The sequence below is a fragment of the Gopherus flavomarginatus genome, chromosome 21, assembly GCF_025201925.1.
Source record: "Gopherus flavomarginatus isolate rGopFla2 chromosome 21, rGopFla2.mat.asm, whole genome shotgun sequence".
Classification (NCBI taxonomy): Eukaryota; Metazoa; Chordata; order Testudines; family Testudinidae; genus Gopherus; species Gopherus flavomarginatus.
Window position 1 is genome coordinate 22437779 of NC_066637.1, and position 24705 is coordinate 22462483.

The 24705-nt window shown below is 48.7% G+C and overlaps 1 protein-coding gene across 5 annotated transcripts in view; it reads left to right on the top strand.

Moving 5' to 3' along the window:
• ECE1 (endothelin converting enzyme 1) overlaps positions 1-23564 on the top strand; it is a 117782-nt gene extending 94218 nt beyond the window's left edge. For 4 of the 5 annotated variants that reach the window (XM_050931215.1, XM_050931216.1, XM_050931217.1 and 1 more), the window contains 10 exons: positions 1866-1980; positions 4159-4269; positions 5426-5528; positions 6343-6416; positions 8771-8874; positions 17432-17542; positions 18849-18916; positions 20071-20261; positions 21870-21965; positions 23005-23564. In XM_050931215.1, coding sequence (XP_050787172.1) covers positions 1866-1980; positions 4159-4269; positions 5426-5528; positions 6343-6416; positions 8771-8874; positions 17432-17542; positions 18849-18916; positions 20071-20261; positions 21870-21965; positions 23005-23181 — 1150 coding nt within the window. In that variant the 3' untranslated portion in view covers positions 23182-23564. The remainder of the gene's footprint in view (positions 1-1865; positions 1981-4158; positions 4270-5425; positions 5529-6342; positions 6417-8770; positions 8875-17431; positions 17543-18848; positions 18917-20070; positions 20262-21869; positions 21966-23004) is intronic. The other variant, XM_050931218.1, reaches the window with a different exon arrangement.
• Positions 23565-24705: the final 1141 nt, after the last annotated feature.

Genomic DNA, 24705 nt, shown 5'->3' on the forward strand with positions numbered 1-24705 from the left:
CTGCCATACTCAAGCACTCCCTCAGGGATGCTGGGTTTATCCACACTTGAAATACTACAGTGACACGGTTTTGCCACTGTAGTACTTCAGTGCAGACACTACCTACAGCAACAGCAGGGGTTCTCCCATTGGTGTGAGTAATTCACCTCTTCCGTTGACCTAGCACCGGCTACACTAGGGTTTGGGTCGGCTTAACTATGTCGCTCATGGGTGTGGATTTTTCACAGAGCTGAGTCGACCTAACTTTGTACTGTAGACCAGGCCTTGGACAGCCAGAGGTAGTCTTGGAACTCAGGAGCCCAAGTGCAGCTGTTCACAGTGCTGCCAATGCATCTGACTGCTGTTTGCATCAGGAGTCCATGTTTGGGGGAGGGGGACAGGAAAAGCCAGTTCCTGGAATAGAGACTTGCATATCAAGAGGTATAGACTGCCGAGCTCAGGTCCCCAGCTCTGCCTGATGGCCTGTGCTGAGAATGGCAATGTAGGGGATACACCCAGCATACACCCTTTGCATGCCCACTGGCTTTGGGACCCTGTAAGTCAGAGCAGAATCCCTCTTTTAGGGCACCAGATACTGTGCCAGGGCACCCAGTGCTCCCACCCTCTTTGCTTTTGCTGTAGTAGAGAGAGCCTAAGACACATGCCCTTGTATGAGAGGTCTGATATGAAGCCTGAACTAAAGTAGTGGGCAAGTTTTGCTGATATAAAGCAGAGTTAGCAGAAGTCAGACTGTAAGCAGATGTCAGGCTCTGTCTGTGTGCAAGTTCACAGAATCTGGCAAGAACAGAGATGATATTGCAAAAACACACACATTCCTGAGAAGTGCTAGGCACAGGACACTCACACAAACACATTCCAGAAGGGTGATACTAGAACACGCCAAGTATGATACTAACACCCCCACCCCGCAAAGATAACGAGAACACCCTGACCCCTCCTAAAGATAAGGGTCAGGATGACAATGTGATGGATAGAGATGTTTTGATCAAACTAACCATGCCCAAGGGGCAATACGTAACTTGTTTGTATTGGTGTATAAAATGGAGTCTCAGAGGGAGTGTCTTTGGCCAGCCTAGGAGACAGTGGGAAGTCCCGCAACTGACTGAGTTGCGTCCATTGTCACGGGCATGCATGTGCTAGTGTAACTGTAGACATTAATCCAGGGAGCTAGGACCGTGCTTCATCAGCAATAAACCTGACTGAATACCTTTGTACCTTAACGGATCTTGTGGTCATTGGGCAGTTCAGTCGAGGTCTGCTGTGCCAGCTGTCTATGCAGAGGTGGAATGGCACAGAGAGAAAACACACACGCAGCCAAATATCTGACTACAGATGTGAAGACCTTCTTCCTTGGAAACATCCTGTGTGGTTTATTTGCAGTGTTTTAATTTCTCCATCCATACACAGCAGTGTCTCCACCCCTTTACACACCATATCTCAACTTTCTAACCCCTTCTCCAAAAGGGAGGGCAAGGAACTAGTGTCTCCTTCCAGAGAACTCCCCTTGGTCAGGCCCTGCTAGCTGCTATTTCTTCTGCTTCTCCTCCCATTGCACTTCCTTCTTCTGCTCTTTTATCCAGTCTCCTTGTTAATAGGCTAATTAGCTCATTAGCTTCCCTGCCCCAGTCTGATCTGTTAATGAGGAACTCCTCTCCTTAATCAGGCCCTGCCAGGAGGCCTGACTGATTAAACAGTGACCAGAAAGCTGGTGAGTCAGTGGCTTATTCCCAGCACTCTGTCACAGGTACCAAATGGCTGACCCCCTTGTGGACCAGAATGACAAAGGTCAGGAGACACGACTGCAGAGAACAGTTGGGAACTTCCATGTTTTGTAGAAAATCTTTTTATTCTCTCTTCCATTGCAGCCTCCTGAACAGCTACATGATCTGGAACCTGGTGAGGAAAACCAGCTCCTTCCTGGACCAGCGCTTCCAGGAAGCAGAGGAGAAATTAATGGAAATCATGTATGGGACCAAGAAGGTGAGTCTGTGGGGGAACGGGGGAGATGGGAGAGAAACTACGTGACAAAACACGCATCACTACCCAAGATAGTCTCCAGTCCCCACCCCCAAATCACTGTGCCACCTAGCTTAAAATCTTCCAGGCTGCTCTCTTTCAGCCTGGCAGGTCGCTCCAAAGGGCTCCCACTTCCCATGTGATGGAGGTGCCCCACACAGCTTCGTCCATACATAGGAGGAGACATTGGCTTTCCATTTATGTGAGGTTGTCCTTCTGATTTGGCAGGGCCACAAGCTGTCGGCCTGGAGGGAAGGAGAGAAATTCCTCCCCACTGCAAGAAGGCCTGGCACAGGGCAGTTCCCTGCTGCTGACCCAAGAGCTGCAGAGTTTAGGTGGGGTGCCTGGCCCCATACAGTCACTTGCCTTGCCTCTGCTTTAGGCCACCCTTGTCTCACTAAGGAGGCCACCTCAACCATTCCACAATGGATCCATCTCTCCAAAGGCCAGCGGTGTCCCCACCCACTGCACTGAGCTCTTTGTGAAGGGGGGGAGGCTGCGCACAGAACTGCCAAACGCCATTGTAAGAGTGCAGTAGGATTGCTCCCTCCTCCAACCAGGTGTGAAATGGTTCCTTCCTGGAGCCCTGACTTCTTCCCAGGCAAGCGGTTAGGACCAGATACCTGGAAGAGGGAGTCTGGCCCAGCCTGTCTGAGCTGCACTTCCATCCAGGATCACCTGGGTGACTGCTTTTATCATGCTGAGATAAGAGCAGCCTCTGAATCACAGGAAATGGGCTCTCACTGCACTCGGACTAGCTGCTGGGATTGGTTTTGTCTGCACCTCTGAGGGGGAGGAGATGGCAAGAAGGGGAGCCTCTGGGCCTAATGTGGCCCTGGGGGCAGGCAGTCACCCAGTCCCATGGGGAGAGAGGGAGGGATGGAACAGCAGAACATAGAAATGACCATCTCAGTGGAGTGAAAGAGAGGCCTTAGCAGGCTTGAGTGATGGGAGTGTCTCTCTGAAACCCTTGTGACTAAAGTAAGGGAGAGTGGGAGGCGAGATCCTCTCTGCTTCTTACGGGCCCGCTGATAGTGGGGGCCAAAGGGGACAATTTCCCAGGGCCTAGGCGATTTAAAAGGGCCCAGGAGTCCCTGGCCATTGCCGCTGGCAGCACAACAAGCCTAAAGCAGGCTTTCTGCCCACCCAGAAGTGGCTGGCGTCCCTGCAGGCCCTGGGAAGGGGGTCTCTGCACGCTGCCTCCGCCCCGAGTGCCAACTCCATAGCTCCCATTGGCTGGGAACCGTGGCCAATGGGAGCTGCAGGGGTGGGGCCTGCAGGCAGTGGTGCGCGGTGACATCCTGGGCCCCCCATCTAGGAGCCACTGCCAGAAAGGTGTGCCGGTCATTTTTGGGAGCTACCCAAGATAAGCGCTGACCCTTTGACCCCCTCCTGAACCCCAACACCCTGCCCCAGTCTAGAGCCCACACCCAAACTCCCTCCCAGAACCCGACCCTGCACCCCCTCTGGCACCCAAACCCTCTCCCAGAGCCTGCACCCCAACCCCCTGCCTCAGCCTGGTGAAATTGAGTGAGGGTGGGGGAGAACGAGCAATGGAGGGTGGGGGGATGGAGTGAGCAGGGGGCAGGGCCCCGGAGAAGCGGCAGGACAGGGGCGTGGTCTCAGGGTAGGGAAGGGGCAGGTGGTGGGGCAATGTCTTTGGGTTTGCGTGATTAGACAGTTGGCAGCCCTACCAGGCAGGCATGTGGAAGCCCTGGCCGTGCCAGAAGAGCATGCCCAGCAGCGCAGCAGGCAGCTCACTGGGCACTAGCCAACACAGACGCTGCACTGCCCAAAAGTCAGGTGGACCGCATCTGCATGGGCATGGCTTCTGCATGTGTAGGGGCCGCTTGGCTGTTCTGCCCTGGGGCCTGGAATTGCTGTCAGCAGGCCTGGCTTGGCTAAGCAGTATTTCTTCCCCACACACACGCACAAGTGTCATTCTGTCCCCACACACAGAACCCCCGCTTCTGTGCCCCTCCTTCCCTGGCTTGGCTAAGCAGCACCCCCAGTTCCTCCTCCTCCTTAGCTAGTGCAGTGAAAGCACCCTCTCCCAGCCCTATGTCAGAGGCCTCTCTGCACAGAGCTGTGTCTGGCAGGGTGCAGGAGTGACTGCTTTAATCTTCTCTTCTCCCCCCACAGACCTGTCTGCCACGCTGGAAGTTCTGCATCAGCGACACCGACAACAGCCTGGGCTTTGCGCTGGGAGCCATGTTTGTTAAAGCCACTTTTGCAGAGGACAGCAAGAAAATAGTACGTCCCCACCTCCCACTGGATTACTGGGCTGGCTCGCAGGCCAGTGGGGAGTAAATCTAGAGCCAGATTGATTTACTGTCTCTCGAGTCACCTTGCATGTGAAAGTGAAGCTCCCCCAACATGGTGTTTAAAGCTTCAAACAATAGCACAGTATGGACCCCATAAATGCCTCTGGAAAATCTGTCTCTGGGGGTGGAGGGAAGGGGTTGGTGTTGTGCCCCAAATCACTAACTGCTGCCTAGCCCCTGCCACCACCAAGCCTACTGTATAATGGGGGAGAAGGAAAATCCCTGTATTTCTATAGCACTTCACAGGGAGCTCTGGCCATTTTCTAGATGGGGAAACTGAGGTACAGAGGGACATAACTGGCCCAGGGTGACACAGTGAGTTAGTAACAGAGCTGGAGCAGCATCTAGATCCTCTGGCTCCTAATTCTGTGCACTATCCAGTGCTCCAGGCCACTTCTTGGGAGAACTCGCAGCTCTTCTCTTTGGAAAGGGACCATCTATCTCATCCCCAAACTATCCAGTGCATCAGACTGAGGACATTGTCCCAAATGGACATGACTGATTGTCATTACATGCTGCAGGGTTACAGGCCATGCTTTAGAAGCAGATCTCACCAGAGCTGGAGAGGCTGCAGGCTTAAGGCTCCCTCCAGAATGTCTCCTACTTAACTCTCCTCATCCTTACAGCCTCCTGGCTAGATGATCAAAACCCACCTTCTCTCTCTGACCTACGTTTGTCCTCCTTTTGGCAGAGCCCAGCATACACACGTACACCTAATGGCGGTTGAGCCAACATGACCTTCTTGTCTCCTGCAGGGCACAGTGGCATCCTCCCATCAGCAGCAGCTCTGCTCTGGGGGGAGCATTTGCTTCTCTGCCGCTACATGTGGGTCCCAAACAAAAACCAAACCATTAATTCATCATTGCAGTCTACCAGCTGCAAAGTAGGTCATATTTTTCAGGAGTGAGTTGGGGACAGCACCCTGACCATCTGGGCCCTTCACATCCTGTCTACAGCCGGGTGAGGTGTGGGTTGTTTCTATCTCCCCACAGCTATTTCAAGAGACTTTTGCTTAGTCTTTGATCCTGTTGAGCAGGGTAAATGTTTTGGCTTCCAGCTGACACAAGACCTCTTATTTTGTCTAGGCTGAGGAAATGATTACAGAAATTAAAACTGCCTTTGAGGAAAGCCTGGCCACTCTGCAGTGGATGGATGAAGAGACGAGGAAATCTGCCAAGGAGAAGGCTAGTGGTGTCTAAGCAAGGCACAGTCTGCACCTCACTCCATGCCTTGGGGGAGCTCTGTACAGCCCCTAGCATTTCCATCTTGAGCAGATCCTGGCATTTTCCTTTTGCCACCTCAGAGCTGGGGAGCTCCTATATTAATTTTTCAGTAGTTACTACCCATCCTTGACTGTTTCTTTGCTAGCCTGCGGGGGTCCAGGGCCATGATTGTCTAAGCACCGTGGCATCTTAAGACTCATCACAGACTAACAAACTAGGCCATTATTATGTGAATTCCGTGGGTGTGCACTGCTGGGATATTTCCCTAGGGGACAGCTCTGTCATGTGAGAGCACAGTCTTTGAGCTTTATTTCTGGCCCTTTCCCATTGTAAATCCCAGTAACCCAAGATTTGTGATCTCATAAATGTGTGTAGACCTCTCTGCCTAACAAGGCTGGGCTCAAATAGGTGACACATGGAAAAGACTCAAAATGAGGGAGATACCAATTATTCGTGCAAGAAAATTAAAAATGCTGTGGGATCTCTTCCATCCATGCAACCCCCCCTCTCCGTGGCTGGTTCCAGGAGCCTGCATTTCTGATGCAAATAATTTTCAGCGATAAAAGTGAGTTGTGGGGAGTGACATCAAATCTGGATGGAAAGTAAGGAACTTGAGATTACCACGTGTGACAGCCCTTGGAATTAGAGCCCTGTGGCCAAGCTGGACTCTTTCCCCACCTACCCTCCACAAACCCACAGGATGTGCACAGATCAGAGGAACAGCCTTATGTGACCCTTGTAAATTACTCTTTCTCTCTTTCCAACTTCAACCCAGGCAGATGCAATCTATGACTTGATCGGCTACCCCAAGTTTATCCTGGATCCCAAGGAGCTTGACAAGGTGTTTCATGATGTGAGTTAACTGGCTACACACCCTCATGTCTGAGTTCCCTCTACTGCTCCGCTCTTGCCCCCCATTGTAAGAATCCACTGGGGAAACTGCCGCCTCATGTTAAATTCTGATACAGTAGCTCTCTCACGAAAAAACAGGAGTACTTGTGGCACCTTAGAGGCTAACACATTTATTTGGGCATAAGCTTTCGTGGGCTAGAACCCACTTCATTGGATACATGCAGTGGAAGATACAGTAGGAAAACATAAATATACACAGAGAACATGAAAACTAGACACCATAAATTAGGCTTGAATAAAGACTGGGAGTGGATGGGTCATTACACAAAGTAAAACTGTTTTCCCATGCTAATTTCCCCCCCCACCCCGCTTCTCACACCTTCTTGTCAATGGTTGGAAATGCACCATCCTGATTATCACTACAAAAGTCTTTTTTCTTCTGCTGATAATACCTCATCTAATAGCTCACCTTAATTAATTACCCTCAGTTCAGTTAGTATGGCAGCACCCATTTTTTCATGTTCTCTGTGTATATATATTTTCCTACTGTATCTTCCACTGCATGCATCTGATGAAGTGTGTTTTAGCCTGTGTTTTAGCCCATGAAAGCTTATGCTCAGATAAATTTGTTAGTCTCTAAGATGCCACAGATACTCCTTGTTCTTTATGCTGGGTTAAGTGTCCACCCCAGTAAACGTGCATTGCAGCAGCCCAGCCTGAGGTGAGCAGCACAAGAATTGTTGGTTGGCTCCATGGCTGATAGGGAAACATGTAGCATACTGGGTAATTTTGGCCACTACGATAAGCTGAGCATCCTGGAGAGGATTCTGAGCCACTGAGAGCCTGGTTTTCTGCCAATAGAAAGTTGGCAACCCTACCAGCAGTTTCTCTCTCATGGGACTGGGCCCAGCTCCCCACTCCTGGCACTGCGATCTGGTGTGAGGGGGTGCAGCACCATTCAGGTTTGGCCCAGCCACACCTCTATGATGATGGGAGGGAGGCTGAGCCAAATCTGAGTGAGTGCCAGGGTTGCAGTGCCAAGCAGCTCGATGAGCCATGTCACAGCACCTGGAATGGAGAGCTGGGCCCAGCCCAAGGGGACAGGAGCTGCCCCAGCCAGAGGAGTGCAGGGTGGGTTCGCTCCCCAGCCTTGTGTGAAAATTAGTGTCATCCACCTTTCGTCCAGTGTATAATATTCTTAAAAAGGCACCACATATACACCGCAAGGCAACTGCCCCTCTCCCTGCCTGGAAAGCACTGGTTCTAGCCAGTTCTGGACGTGATCAGCACCATCTCAGTCTTATTTGGGTTGGGGTCGAACTAGCCATGACACAGCTGTCTTGGTCAGCAGTTCTCAAACCACAACCCAGTTAGCACACAGCTGCGGCCTGGCTCAGCTGTGTGCTAAAGGCTGCGGGCTCCAGGCTAGTGGCGGACTCCTGGCTGCCAGGTCCCGGCTGCCCTGCCAGGTGGTGGACTCCAGGCTGCCCTGACGCTTTCCGGGCTCCCAACTGGGCTGCCCTGCTGCACAGCAGGCTCAGGGATCAGGGGTCCTGGCTACCGCTGGCCTTGCATGGCCGGGCTCGGAGTCCCAGTGGGGTCCTAGCTGTCCCCCCCCAGCCTTGGTGGGGCTCAGATTCTGGGCAGCCGGCTGCCACCTGGCCCCCTGCAGTGGGGCTCAGTCTCCCGGCTCCCTTGCCACACAGTGGGGCTCAGTGTCCAGACTCCTGGCTCCCCTCTCGCCTGGCAGGCTGCCAGCTCCCCTTCCTGTTGGCAGGCTCCAGGGTCTGGGTCCCTTTTGCCTGCCCAGCTCTCTGCTCGTGGCCCACTCTGTGGAGGGGTCTCTGGAGGACACTGAGCATAGGGGTTTATGGGTGGGGGGCACAGTGGTTCTCAACCTACGGCCCACCTAACACTTTGTGGACTGCATATAAATAGGTTGAGAACCACTGGTCTGGATTGTCCCCACAGTCAATGAGTGAACTATTTGGTCAGGGCTTGCTGGGAAGAGAGTGGAGCTGGGTGTTATCTGCCTATGGACAGCCTGGAGTCTGCAGTGTTTCCTCATGTATGACCAAACATTGGCATTAATAGGAACGGGGTGAGATTGAGTCCTGAGGGACACTGTATGTTAGGTGCCTAGAGACAGAAGAACAGCTGCCCATTGCAAACCTTTGAGACCTGTATGTAAGGTACAGATGCCACTCTGCAATGCACTCAAATACTGTAGCGATGGGCACTGTGAGAGCCCCAAGCCAGACAGCTGCAGGGTTGCAGATAGTAGCAACGGGGGATACTGGTCTCGGGTCATGCTGATGGCTGTTTCTCCAGGACTGATGGGTTTGGGTTTTGCAGTATGAAGCTGTCTCCAGTCTGTACTTCGAGAACGTCATGCAATTTTATAACTTCTCTGCCCGAGTGGCTGCTGACCAACTCCGGAAACCTCCAAATCGGGACCAGTAAGTCCTCCCTGCCCTGCTTTTCCCTGCTAGGGGTGGGGGGAGTCTCCTCTGCCCAAGATTATACAATTAGCTACAACACATTTACACAACCTGGGAACCCAGTGCTGTATAACTCAGCCACAGTTTGACCAGTAACTAGGTCTGGCTTCTTCCATAACAACGCTACAGCACATTGATCTACAGACTAAAATCTCTGTGGTGTCCAGTTCCAGAACCGCTGATACCAAAACAAAAATCCATCCCTTTCCATATTTTCAGAGGTTGTGCTCAGAACACATGTATAAGAACATAAGAATGGCCGTACCGGGTCAGACCAAAGGTCCATCTAGCCCAGTATCTGTCTGCCGACAGTGGCCAATGCCAGGTGCCCCAGAGGGAGTAAAGCTAACAGGCAATGATCAAGTGATCTCTCTCTTGCCATACATCTCCATCCTCTGATGAAAAGAGGCTAGGGACACCATTCTTTACCCTTCCTGGCTAATAGCCATTTATGGACTTAGCCACCATGAATTTATCCAGTTCTCTTTTAAACATCATTATAGTCCCAGCTTTCACAACCTCCTCAGGTAAGGAGTTCCACAAGTTGATTGTGCGCTGTGTGAAGAAGAACTTCCTTTTATTTGTTTTAAACCTGCTATCTATTAATTTCATTTAGTGACCCCTAGTTCTTGTATTATGGGAATAAGTAAATAACTTTTCCTTATCCACTTTCTCCACATCACTCATGATTTTATAGACCTCTATCATATCCCCCCTTAGTCTCCTCTTTTCCAAGCTGAAGAGGCCTAGCCTCTTTAATCTTTCCTCATATGGGACCCTTTCCAAACCCCCAATCATTTTAGTTGCCCTTTTCTGAAACTTTTCTAGTGCTAGAATATCTTTTTTGAGGTGAGGAGACCACATCTGTACACAGTATTCGAGATGTGGGCGTACCATGGATTTATATAAGGGCAATAATATATTCTCAGTCTTATTCTCGATCCCCTTTTTAATGATTCCTAACATCCTGTTTGCTTTTTTGACCACCTCTGCGCACTGCGTGGACATCTTCAGAGAACTATCCACGATGACGCCAAGATCTTTTTCCTGACTCGTTGTAGCTAAATTAGCCTCCATCACATTATATATATAGTTGGGGTTATTTTTTCCAGTGTGCATTACTTTACATTTATCCACATTAAATTTCATTTGCCATTTTGTTGCCCAATCACTTAGTTTTGTGAGATCTTTTTGAAGTTCTTCACAATCTGCTTTGGTCTTAACTATCTTGAGTAGTTTAGTATCATCTGCAAACTTTGCCACCTCACTGTTTACCCCTTTCTCCAGATCATTTATGAATAAATTGAATTGAATTGGTCCTAGGACTGACTCTTGGGAACACCACTAGTTACCCCTCTCCATTCTGAGAATTTACCATTAATTCCTACCCTTTGTTCCCTGTCTTTTAACCAGTTCTCAATCCATGAAAGGACCTTCCCTTTTATCCCATGACAGCTTAATTTACATAAGAGCCTTTGGTGAGGGACCTTGTGAAAGGCTTTCTGGAACTCTAAGTACACTATGTCCACTATGCCCCTTTTCCACATGTTTGTTGACTCCTTCGAAGAACTCTAATACGTTAGTAAGACACGATTTCTCTTTACAGAAACCATGTTGAGTATTGCTCAACAGTTTGTTTTTCTATGTGTCTGACAATTTTATTCTTAACTATTGTTTCGACTAATTTGCCCGGAACCGACGTTAGACTTACCGGTCTGTAATTGCTGGGATCACCTCTAGAGCCCTTTTTAAATATTGGCGTTACATTAGCTAACTTCCAGTCATTGGGTACAGAAGCCAATTTAAAGGACAGGTTACAGACCTTAGTTAATAGTTCCACAACGTCACATTTGAGTTCTTTCAGAACTCTTGGGTGAATGCCATCTGGTCCCGGTGACTTGTTAATGTTGAGTTTATCAATTAATTCCAAAACCTCCTCTAGTGACACTTCAGTCTGTGACAGTTCCTCAGATTTGTCATCTACAAAAGCCAGCTCAGGTTTGGGAATCTCCCTAACATCCTCAGCCGTGAAGACTGAAGCAAAGAATCCATTTAGTATAGCTGGTCCATTTGCTACCTGGAACACCTAGGTGTACTTCTTCTCTCCCGTGGGTTGCTATTGATACTACTAACAAACAGCTCTTCACCCCAATGGTGCACAGAGCTCCGAGCAGCCTCTAGAACAGTGATTCTCAAACATTTGTACTGGTTACCCCTTTCACATAGCAAGCCTCTGTGTGCGACCCCCCTTTTAAATTAAAAACACTTCTTCATGTATTTAACACCATTATAAATGCTGGAAACAAAGTGGGGTTTGGGATGGAGGCTGACAGCTCACGACCCCCTATGTAATAACCTTGTGACCCCCTGAGGGATCCCGACCCCCAGTTTGAGAACGCTTGCTCTAGAATACCTCTCTTCTCCAGACTGCAAAAATCGAGCATAATGCTAAGGTCTGATTTACACCCCTCAGAGCCTTGGGAACTCAGCTGAGGTCTCTCTTCTTCATCGAGTGGTGTCCCTATGGGTAATCCACTTCAGGTGGTGGTGCGTCCTGGCGCCGTCAATCGGACATTTTCCTAGCAGTGTCTGGTCAGGCGACGTGCGAGCACAGTAGCTGTCTCATGGCAGCACTGATGCTTCTTCTGGCACACGCATGCACTGACCCCCTTAGTTCCTTCTCAATCATCCTCGGCTTGAGATGGAGTCCATTAGCAATGTCCCTACCTATAACAAAAAAATTAGATTTTAGATATTTAGGATAGTACTTACAGTGTTAATAGTTAGTTTAAGCTTGGATTTAAGTAGATATAGTTTTTAGTAGCGTAGAAGCACCATCTACCCCAGTGAAGGGAACGGCACTGCAACTCATGCCTCAAACTATGGCACCCCCTCCGCCACCGCCACAGAGCATAGAACAACCTAATCAAGACACCACAGTGCCGAGAAAGGCCACACAGCAGCAACTGGCGCTGAAAGTGGTGGCACCGCATACAGTGGCACTGATATCTGCTGAACAAACCAAAACCACTCAGATTGCAGCTGCACTGAGCTCTCCTCTACTCGGCACCACGGATTTGTCAGTACCTACAGCACCAGACCAGCCCACTCACCTATTGCACCACCATTTTCAAGCGACGAAGATGAAGAAGAGGAAGCTATCTTCTTTTCTGGCCATTCTTCCCCAACAGCGACCAAATACAAAAGAAAATCAGACCCAAATAAGGGTCTATCACCATGGCTGATTCACTTATGGATATGCCCACCCATGCCATTGCAGCTACAATGGGACCCATGGGCAGCTTTTAGGGCACAATTCCAAGAGCTTTTAGGGCACAATTTCACACACAGAAAAACCATAACATCAGCACCCACTTCAGTACCCAAACTCTCTGAAGCCACAGAGGAAGGGGAAGAAGAAAGAGATGACACATCAGAACATGGTGAGCCTCCAGAACACAGTTCCTCATCCTCTCCAGATGAAGCAGTTATAATCACAACTACAACGGCCTCTGACGAATTCAAGCACTTCCAGGCAAGTGGCACATCCCTCTAAAAGAAGTACAGGAGACACAACACCAACTCTTGAAAATACTCCATACATCAACTTCCTCCAAGATCGCCATCCCCCTCAATGATGCCCTCCTGGACCTGGCAGATGTAGTGTGGCAAACACTGGCCTCCATCCCACCAACCAACAAGCGCATGGATAAGAAATACCACGTGCCAAATAAAGGGATGGAATTCCTATTTCCGTACCCACCACCAAACTCTTTAGTGGTGGACGCAGTAAATCAAAGAAACAAACAACATAAATTCACTCCTAAAGACAAAGAATGGAAGAGACTGGATCTTCTAGGCCAAAAAGTGTATACATCAGCCACACTACAAATCCACACTGTAAATGACACCGCACTACTGGCAAACTATGATCATGACAATTATAACAAATTCACAAAATTCACCCAGGATATACCTGAGGGGAAAAGAGAACAATTCCAGGCCATCGTGAATGAAGGCCAGCTTATCTCCAGGACAGCACTACAGGCCACCCTCAACACGATGGCAACAGCCATTGTAATGCACAGTGCATCATGGCTACATTCATCAGGAATCCCCAGAGAACTGCAACACAAAGTGGAAGACTTTCCCTTCAACAGAGACACACTATTTTTGGCCAAAACCAACAAAGTTCCCCGCTCCATGAAAGACTCCAGGGTGACCCTCAGAACATTAGGGCCATACACAATCCAAACAGGAGACAACATTATCAGCTATACAACAGAAATTGAGACAACACGTCTCAGCAACAGCAGAGAGCATTCAAAGCAAGGGGACAAAGAAATAGATCACAAAGTTGCCAACAGAACCAACCCCAGAACTCAGCGTCTCAGCCACCACCAAACAAACTGCAATTTTGGAGTATTGGTCAAGGGTCTGCACAACCTCCCCTAACACCAGTGTGGGCAGACAACACTCAAATTTTTGGGCACTGGCTCAGGCCATTTTACACAAACTGGGCCTCGATCACATCTGATCAGTGGGTTTTAGAACTAATTTTAATGGGCTATATATACCATCCCTTTTACATCTATCCTAGCTACCCACTCCCTTCCCCATCCCTCTTCAGGGACCCTTCTCACAAGCATCTATTGAGACAAGAGGTGCATCACCTTCTGCAAATTGGTGCGATGGAACTAGTCCCAATACAACACAGAGGAAAGGGATTTTATTCCCATTACTTTCTGACTCAAAATAAAAATGGGGGGTGGAGACCCCATCTTAGACCTAAGAAAACCCAACAAATTTGTCCATGCCCACAGATTCTCTAACTATCAGAGAAGTGAAGTTCTGGAACAGCTTTCCAAGGGGAGTAGTAGGGGCAAAAGTCATATCTGGCTTCAAGACTAAGCTTGATAAGTTTATGGAGGGGATGGTATGATGGAATAGCCTAATTTTGGCAATTAATTCATCTTTGTCTACTAGCAGTAAATATGCACAATGGCTTGTGAGGGGATGTTAGATGGGATGGGATCTGAGTTACTACAGAGAATTCTTTTCTAGATGTCTGGCTGGTTAGTCTTGCCCGCATGCTCAGGGTTTAGCTGATCGCCATATCTGCGGTCGGGAAGGAATTTTCCTCTAGGGCAGATTGGCAGAAGCCCTGAAGGTTTTTCGCCTTCCTCTGCAGCGTGGGGCACGGGTCCCTTGCTGGAAGATTCTCTGCACCTTGAAGTCTTTAAACCATGATTTGAGGACTTCAATGGCTCAGACACATATTTGATACAGGAGTGGGTGGGTGAGATTCTGTGGCCTGCATTGTGCTGGAGGTCAGACTAGATGATCATAATGGTCCCTTCTGACCTTAAAGTCTATGATTCTATTATTCAAAATGGTCACCCTGAACTCAATCATCCCTCCACTGGAAAAAGGGGACTGGTTCTCAGCCCTCAACCTACAAGATGCATACTTTCACATTACAATCCACCCGGCTCATAGACGTTTCATAAGGTTCACAGTAGGATAAGAACACTTCCAATACAGCGTGCTACCATTGACAGCACTGAGAGTGTCCTCCAAAACACTGGCGGTAGTAGCAGCGCACCTGCACAGACAAGGGATACTCATATTCCCTTACTTAGAAGACTGCCTAATCAAGGGCTCCACAAAGACAGAAACAGAAAGAGGTGTTCAGTTAACCATCTCCCTCTTCCACTACCTGGGGCTACAAATCAACAAAAAGAAATTCACCCTCACTCCAGTACAACAACTGGAATTCATAGGTGCTCCCCTGGACTCACTCACGGCCAGAGCATCCCTTCTAGAGCCCTGCTTTACAACTATGACCTCCCTTATATTGGTGGTCTCGCTAAGCTCATGAGTGCATGCACACACCTGCTTAGAACTACTCGGACACATGGCAGCCATCATGTTCGTGGTCAAGCACACCAGGCTACATATGTGGTGTCTACAAAGATGACTGAATACAGTCTACATACCACGAAGGCACAGCCTAAACAAGAGAATCACACCCACCGCAGAGGTGATTCAGTCATTGCACTGATGGACAAACACATCAAACTTGTGCTCAGGCATACCTTTCCAACAGAGAACACCATCGGTTCAAATCACAACAGATGCCTCTCTGATAGGATGAGGGGCCCACCTGAAACAATACGTTGCCGAGGGCAAATGGTCACCAACAGAGACACACCTTCACATAAACCTACTAGAACTACATGTGGTCTACAATGCATGCTACCACTTCCTTCCACTCATAAGAAACAAGCAGGACAGGGAGCGCAATCACCGGGAGATGAGTTCCTGATAAAATGGAACGTCCCTGTACTAAATGCTTTCCTTCCAATTCCTCTAATCTCCGGATTCATACACAAAACTCAAACTGGCAGAGCCAAGATAATCCTCATAGTGCCAGCATGACCCAGACAGTCTTGGTTCCCTTACCATTCAGTATCCTCCACGATATGATCTCCTCTCACAGGACAACAGACAAGTCCTCCATTCTGATCTAGGGAAACTTCACCTGAGAGCATGGCTTCTTCGTGGCTCCGAGTGGCTGAATTAACCTGTTTGGATCAAGTACAAGAAGTACCGATTAACAGCAGGAAACAAAACACACAACATACTTACCTCCAAAAATGGAAGAGATTTTTCCATTTGATGCCAAAACAAACAAATATCAGCAAACCAGGCCCCACTCCCATTGATCCTGGAGTACCTACTATCGTTAAAGAAATCAGGACTGGCTACAGACTCGATAGAGGTCTGCCTCGCGGCAATAACCACCTTCCACCAACAGATAGAAGGGACCTCAGTATTCACCCACCCGATTACAAAGAGATTTATAACAGGCCCACAAAACATGTATCTGGACATCTGTGAACCCACTCTGCCATGGGACTTAAACCTAGTGCATAAATGCTTAACCTGAAAACCATTCGAACCTTTAGCATCTTGCTCTATGCCATCACATCAGCATGAAGAGTGAGCGAGATTGCGGTGCTCATGGCTCACCCCCCATACACAATATTCCACAAGGACAAAGTGGCTCTGAGGACTCACCCAAAATTCATACCCAAAATATCATCCTCATTCCACCTTAACCAACCAATTCACTTACCCACTTTCCATCCTAAACCACACAACAACCCACAAGAGGCGGCATTACACACATTAGGTGTCCGCCATGCCCTGGTCTTTTAGCTACACAGGACAAAGACCTTTCATAAATCCCCCAGATTATTTGTATTAACAACAGAAAGGTTGAAAGGCGCAGCTATATCAACACAAAGACTATTGAAGTGGATATCAAACTGCATCCACTTGTGCTACTCCTTATGCAATACTGAAGCCCAACAGGCATCCAAACACATTTGACGAGGTTTGTAGCAACTTCTACAGCATTCATGCACAACGTGCCCATCCTTGATATATGCAGAGCAGCTATGTGGGCATCCGAACACACTTTCACCAATCATTACGCAATCATGCTTAGCTCCAGAGCAGATGCTAAATTAGGCTGCATGGTCCTACCAGCAGCTACACCATCAACTCCGAAGCCCGTTCCATCCGCATGAGGGCATTGCTCTACAATCACTTGAAGTGGAGCACTCACAGGGACACCACTTGATGAAGAAGAGGTTCTTACCTTGTGCAATAACTGAGGTTCTTCAAGATGTGTATCCCTGTAGGTGCTCCACTACCCACTCTCCTCCCCTCTACTTTGGAGTAAGAATCAACTGCTCCACGGTAGAAAAGGAACTGAGAGGGTCGGGCATGTGCTTGCCAGAAGAGGCGTCAGTGCCGCCATGAGACAGCTTCTGCACACCGACCAGACACTGCTAGCAAAATCTCCAATGGACGGCACTGGGACGCACCGTCACCTAGAGTGGAGCACCCACAGGGACACACACCTCGAAGAACCTCAGTTACTGAGTAACCTTCTCTTCACCCTGTGCCTACATAGTCTTTGCAAAGACTGTCCCTGCCCCAGAAGCTTTACAATCTTTTGTAAATATGTGTCCTGCTTTCTCAAAAGAAGTGAATGGACAAGGACATGCCCAGCAAGGAACTCCCTGCTCGGACCTCCCCACCCAAGTGTTATACAAGGAGGGAGGTGTGTGTTATGTGGCTGACTTACATCTGTATCCCCATCTGGTCAAAATACTTTAGTGTTCTGGTTCCCTCTCATGGACAATAGGAGTATTACACTTTCTTCAGTCATCTGTATTGCTGCAGCTTTCTTCTGTGGCTGAAGACTCAGTGGTTCTTTGTCTCTGACCTGTTCCCTGGTCTGTGGCAGTGAATGCTGCAGTCCTTGCCTGTGGCCCTGATCGCCATATATATTCCTGTAGTTGCTAGGTGTCCTAGGAAGCTTCAGGGGACCATGGGGGAGGCCAGGAAATACCTGTGCCTTGTGCTAGTGTGTGTGTGTGGTGAGGGGGTATGCACCTTCCAGCCTGGCTGTAATGACAATCCCCTTTGTCTCCTGCAGGTGGAGTATGACCCCTCCAACAGTGAACGCCTACTATTCCCCCACCAAGAACGAGATCGTGTTCCCAGCCGGGATCCTGCAGGCTCCTTTTTACACCCGCACTTCCCCCAAGTATGAACATCCTCTTGCTCATCTGCTGCCCTCCTCTCCCGGTGTTCTTCCCCCACTCCACCCTGCTCCCCTAAGCTGGAGGGGGATGGGGAGCGGGGACTCTATGATGGCAGCAGCCTGGTTGGAAGACGGTGGATGCCTCACACACCTCTGTATCCTAGTCTACAACCGTCAGTAGCTAAGGAGGGTCCTGTCCTGAGCTGGGGGCTGGAAAACAGCCAGGGGAGGAATGCTGGAGCTCAGAGAAATTGCATCTGCTCTGCCAGACTCATGCTAGGAGGCTGCATGGATCTTGATGCCAGTGCACACAGAGCTGCCAGCTTTGCCGGGGACAGTGGACATGTGCTCTTTCAGCACAGGATCTGGACCTTTCCCGGAGTTAGTCTAATGTTCCCCATCTTGTCAAGCCACTTGCCTAAGGAGACAATGAAGGACTTGCAACCATTTTTGACCCCTCCCCATCTTGTGCCGCCCTCCTCATTATCAGAAAAGGCATCTCTCTGGCCAGGTCCATTGGGCTGCCTAGACATACAGGGCTGTAGGACAGACTAGTAGAAGCTAGTGGTCTAGTGGCAGGTCTGTGCAACATGGAGGGAAACCCAGAAAAACTGAGGAGAGGCACCATCCCCAGAAATTCCCAGTCTGAAGGAGGCCACACCTTCACTTACTTAGTACTTCTATGCTGGCATATGGTAGACATGCAACATTATGGGTTCATACAGTCTTGTATCTAATGGTAACATGGAAATAACATGCCTGGCTAGCTGCAAAGTGGCTCATTTGGGGCCTAGAGAATCTACAGTACATTTATCCTTGTGTCTGGGTGTCCAACAGCCTGAGGGGCTCTGTAATCAACTACATTTCATAGCTTCTCCTAAGTCCCATTGCTGGAACCATCTGCAGCCCCCAGTGGAACATGAAGGGTGCTTTTTAAAGATACGTTCAGATTTCCCTCTGCACTTTAGTCCTTTGCAGAAAACACCATCACGCTGTTCAATGGAGGTTGGCAGTGCAGCAGATTAATTTTGTAATTGGCATTAATAGGAAGACGTGACAATTTCAACATGCATGGGGCTGTGTCTCCTTAGGCCTCTTTCTGTCCACAGGGGGAAGCCAAGGCAAGAATAGCAAAAAAAGTGAGGTAAGGAAGAGCAGCTCTACATAGTCCAAATGAAAGCTGCCTCCTAGTCCAATTCCCCTGCCTTAGTGCTCTGGTGGGTCGGGTCACAGGGCATATGTGCAGACATTAGTAGGCAATGGCCGTAGTGAAGCACGAATCCTCATACTCTTTGTCCCTCTCACGCAGGGCACTGAACTTTGGCGGCATTGGCGTCGTCGTGGGCCATGAGCTGACTCATGCCTTTGATGACCAAGGTGGGCAGCCTGAAGACACCTCACCCCCTGTTGCTTTCTCTCCATCTTCCTCTTCCTGATCGAGCTCTGTTTTCCTCTTCACTGAAAGGCTCCCAGTGCCAGGAGTCAAAATTAAACTGTGGTGGCCCTCTGTATCAAAGAGCCCTTCTCAAAGTGGGTCTTGTGAGAATGGGCCAGAGCCATCCCTCATGTAATGCCAGTGACCTGCATTGAGCTACACCAGGTACAAATCTGGCCCGGAATGTCTAAATATGTTTGACATCTGAGACTCTGCCCAGTCTCTGAGGTGGAAAAATCTAACTGGCTGAAAGAAGGCAAGAGGAGTTTTTCTTTGCTGCTCTTCTGCCAGAATGAGGAAACCTACATATGGCTCATTAATGGTGAGGGCCTTAAAATGGGACAGTCAGGGTGTCACGAGGTGTGATCCCTCTCATACCTTCTCCCCACAGAAACTACACAGACTCCTTTGATTGTGCCTTCACTGTGCTTTTTTATTTTGCATTCCCTGCACCAATTTCACAACAGTCCTTGTGCAACAGCCTGTTTATAATAGTCAACTGGCTTTTGGCCCTCTCACCAGGGCCTGAGGGTCACCAAGGACTCCTTGTTCCAAACCTCTGTCTGGGCAGGCTCAACTAGCCTTGTTCATCCCTCTCCCCTTCCTTCCTTCCTCCTGCACTTCCTTGCTGTACCGCCTCTTATCAGCCCAGGGCTGATGAGGATTTGGCTCAGCCAAGCAGCCTGATTGAGTAATTACTCCCATCAGCGTCCTACTGGGGAACGAATTACTATTCAAGTGATCAGAGTGCAGGCTCACCTGTTTGCACCCTGCACTCTGACACCAGGGGGTATCTTACTAACGCCAAAAGCATTTTGTGATGATCGGTTGCTGTTTGCAATCTCTTCCTGTGGGATTTATGGTGATGCAATAAAATAAAGATTAGTAAGTTCAGGAGGTCTCAGAACTCGCTCCTCCTCTCTCTTAAGAGGCCAGGCCATTGCCAATATGCTCACTGCATCTCCAAGCCCACAGATTGTGTGCTCTAAATATCTAACAACCCCTACTTCACACACACAGGCTTGGTTCTGCCAAAGGCCGTCTCGGATGAAGTATCTTCTAATTGCAGTGTTTTGCTTGGTCTGCTCCTCTGCAGGGCGGGAGTATGATAAAGATGGGAATCTACGCCCTTGGTGGAAGAACTCCTCAGTGGAGGCCTTCAAGCAGCAGACTGAGTGCATAGTGGAACAGTACAGCAACTACACCGTGAACGGCGAAGCAGTGAATGGCAAACACACTCTGGGAGAGAACATTGCTGACAATGGGGGCCTCAAAGCTGCGTATCGGGTAGGAGTCTAGTACAGGCACAGGCTTCGTCTGGTATCTCTCATTGCAGTCATGGCTGTGGGGATCCTTCTGTAGTCTTAGACTTTCCCCTGATGCTATGGCTGGAAAGACATTCCTGGTTATACAGTGATGGCAAGGTGAATTTCTCTAAGGAAATGTAAAATTCTGAGCCCTTTTTTTATGCAGTGTCCTTTCTGAGGAAGGGGGTGGGCCCTAACCATATATAAGTCTTCAGGTGATCCTTGGATTTGGGATCTGCTGTCCTTGGACCAGGAAATTGTAGACCTGACAATCTGTTACCCATAGAGGGTGGATGTGCAAGAGAGGGCTTTTGTAGGAGATTCAAGGAAGGGAAGAACCTGGCCATTTTAACTGGAAGAGGCTTTAATTCCTGTCCAGATCCTCCCATTTTCAATGGCATATGTAGCAAATATGGTAGGAGGTGATGAGTCTGCCTTGAGTGGATACAAGTTTCTCCCTGCGTAGCTCTGACTTGTTTCCTGTAAGCCATATGTAATCCTGGGTGTCAAGGATAGAGCTAGGGAAAACTTTTAGGATTAATCTTTTATTTGTCAAAAAATAGTTTTGGGTCAACCAAAATTATTCACAAATTCAGTTCAAATTTGGCAAATAGTTTCAGCTATAAACAAATGAAAGAATCAGATCGGTTCATTTCAGTGTTTTCTAAACAAAGCAGTTTGACTTCTGCTTTCAAAATGATGCTTCATGTGGAAATTGAGCTAGATTTTTGGTTTTGTTTTTTTAAAGGTAAATAACCCCCCCAGGGCCGGCGCTACCATTTAGGCGACCTAGGCAATGGCCTAGGGCGCCAGAATTTTTGGGGGGCGCTATTTTGCCGAGGGGGGGGCGGCACGCGGGTCCGGTGGACTTACCGCAGTGATGCCAGCGGACGGTCCGCTGCTGCAAAGGCTCCGGTGGAGCTGCCGCAGTCACTTCAGCGGACGGTGCGCTGGTGTAAAGGCTCTGGCGGACCTACCGCAGTCATGCCTGCGGCAGGTCCACCGGAGCCTTTAGACCAGCGGACCGCCCACCAGCATCACTGCGGCAGCTCCACCGGAGCCTTTCCAGCAGTGGACCGTCCGCCAGCATGACTGTGGTAAGTCCACCGGGGCCGCGGGGGGCGGCGAAATGGCCGTCCGCCTAGGGCGTCAGAAACCCTGGCGCCGCTCCTGCCCCCCCCCCCCCCCCCAACTAGCCACAACAAAAAATTCGGGGGGAAAGTTGTTTTGAGTTTAATGAAACATTTCATTCAACCTGAAAAGATTTTTGTTTTAGATTTTTCATTTCAGCCCCTGAACCAAAGGCAATTATTTGCTCAGCTCTAGTGGGAAGTTTATTTTGTGCTTTCTGTGACCAAATGGAAAGTGGGCACAGGGGGAGACTCTTGCAATGCTGACATTTCCCTCCCTGCCAGCATGTGCCGTGGAGACTGGACTGGTGTAGTCCCTTAAGGGTTAATGCCCCCCTGGCTAGCTGGACCAGCATTTCGTACCCCCACAAGGCAGTGAGAGTGTCTCTGATCCTTTAACTCCATCCACTTTGTCCCTCTGCTGATGCAGGATAGCCTCTGTTCTCTCCTGCCTGCAGGCTTATCAAAATTGGGTGAAGAAGAATGGGAATGAGGAGGCTTTGCCAACGCTTGGCCTCTCCAACAACCAGCTCTTCTTTGTGGGATTCGCCCAGGTGAGTCTCTGCCATCCCTCAATCCTTTGTTCTGTCTCCAGGTGCACTGTGTGAGCTGGGAATAGCAGTGGCTTCAGCTACTGGGTTAGCGGGAATGCAATTTACAGCAGTGCCCCTCCGATCTTCACCTCCTCCCAAACTCCCTTCGAAGTTCTAGGGCATTCCTTTTCCTGAACTGAGTCCCCATATCAGTGACTGGGATGTGGACAGTCAGACCTAGTGGTCATAGTAGGAATCATGAACCAGAGGCCAGAGCCTAGTGTCAGAGCAGGAGTCAGGAACGAAAGCTGAGAGTCAAAACTGGATTACCTGGAGTCAGGGAAGGAAGGAGCAGGACTGGAGCAAGGCAGGATCTATCTTAGTCATGGGCCAGTGCTTTGAGCAACCACTGAACTGCTGCTGCTGTTAGGCTTAAGAGCCAGTCTGCTGACTTTTCCAACCAATCAGGTGGCATATAGGTCAGCTGCACTCATTAGGTTGCCCAGAGGCTGGCTCTGCTGCATGTCCTGATTCCTGACCCCTCAAGTGGCAGAGGAGTGCAGCAAATATGAGTGTTGATGTATTGTGAAGAGAGAGATACATTACAGTCAATGAGGAAAGCTTGCCTTCCTATAAAGATCAGGTAGGAGGCAAGATAACAGACTTGACAAGGCAGCTGTCTGATGCATTTTGACAAGTCTAATGCTCATTTTGCAGCAAAGTAAGATATACACTCCTCCAGATAGAACAACTTCAGGTTACAGAAGTCTCTGGGAGAGGCCCCTTTGCTGGTGTAATGATAAGGTTACTTGCAATATGCTGTTCATCCTCCAGATGTGTGTGTAATGTATGGATCCAGTGTGTGGTTCCTGGTAAACAAGGGAGACCAAGTTGGGACTCAAGCTGTGTGGAAACTTGTTTGTATCCATAGTTGTTGTTTCCTGTAACAAATGCCTCCTAAGAAGATCTGTGATTTCCATATGTCATGATAGCTGGGAGACAGACATTTTTCAGCTATAATGAAGCCCTTGAGCTAAGTCCTGTTGCCTTGCATTTGCAGGTCTGGTGTTCAGTTCGCACCCCAGAGAGCTCCCACGAAGGACTCATCACTGACCCCCACAGTCCATCGCGTTTCCGAGTCATTGGTACTGTCTCCAATTCCAAAGAGTTCTCTGAGCACTTCCACTGTCCTCCTGGCTCCCCTATGAACCCCCAGAAAAAGTGTGAAGTTTGGTGAAAGGAAAAGGACCAGGAAATAGTGGAAACTAACTTTTGGCTTATTGTTCCTTCTTCAAGAATTGAATTTCCCAGGCTCTCTGCTCAAAGGGCAGTTTCTTCTTTCAACGAACTGTAAAACTCTCAGCAGGAACAGATCCCTGAGCCCTAGGTATCATCTGAGATTCGATCCACTGTGAAAACCTTTTTTAATCTCACTCACTTGTGAAATGTCTTTTTTTTAAACCTTGCATAAGGTATGTGTACATATGCATGTGTCTGCACTGACCCATATTTACACATACACAGTTAAGCCCCTGCCCTGTCACAGGCTTGAAGACTTTTTCTAATTGATAAAGGGAGACCCACAGATAAAAGTGATAACTGGTTTGACTGTGTATCTAAATATGCCTGACATACGCTACTCATATATATAATATTTTAAAATATATTTTTGGGAAAATATTTTTTGAACATTGTGAAATACACTGGAAAAGTTCAGGGAAAATGCATTTAAAAGCCTTTTTTTTTTTAAGCAAAAGGATTAGTATATTTATTACTTAAAGTAGTGCAATTAGATATGAGAATGTCAGTAGAGACCATTCCACCGAAACACAGGAGGCTGAAGGGTGTCACTGAGGCAACAAATTAGCTTTGCAGCCCTGGAGACCAGGATTCTTATTGAATCCCTGGGATCGCTAACAAGATTGAAGAACTGTACTTCTAGTCTGTTGTGAACACTGGTCCAGTGCATAGCTAAAAGATCTGTTCAGAGCCAGGATGGCAATAGCCAACTGTAGCTAGCTGGAATTGAGTGGCAGTAGAAGACTGAGGGTAAGTGCCTTGAGAGAAGTTTGTGCATTTATGGTTGGGTGACAGGCCCTGACCATATCACTAGAGCTTTTTTTGCAGGTCTTGGAAACCATATTGAGCTCTGCTGATGTACAAGGTCCATTACAGAAAGTCTCTCAGAACAGTTTTCAGAGTGGAAGAACGGGAAACCAAAGAGAGATTCGTTCATTCTATAAACCTTCCATCTGTCTTGAATTGATGACAAGGTCTTTCCTCTCTTTTCTCCTGCACCCTACAGCAAGCTAAGAGCAGCACACTGTGACTGGGATACACTGGGATCCCAACCACCATCTAAGCTGCCTCCTGGCATCTGTACTTGGGTATAGTGAAAGCTGCATTGTAATTTTAAACCTGCTTGGGCCATCTTTAACTTCTGTATACAAAGGAAGAGGAAGGCAGCCGGCTGCACTAGATTATTAAGTCCAGCTGGTACACAGACCTTCCCAAGACAGTTTGTGACACTTAAATTATGAGCTCTCTTTGTCTTACTGCTTTAGAACAGCCCAAGCATAGACCAACCCTCATTATGTTATGGTTGTTATTGCTGAAATCTGCCTTGCATAGTATAGTTTGGGTCAGGCACAGGTGTAAGTCACCTTGGGTTTTGTTGTTCAACTGGCAGGCTGGGGAAATGGCTCTGTTTGGACAGCTCACAAACGTGTGAAGTCTGAAGCCTCTCTCCTGTGTAAGCAGC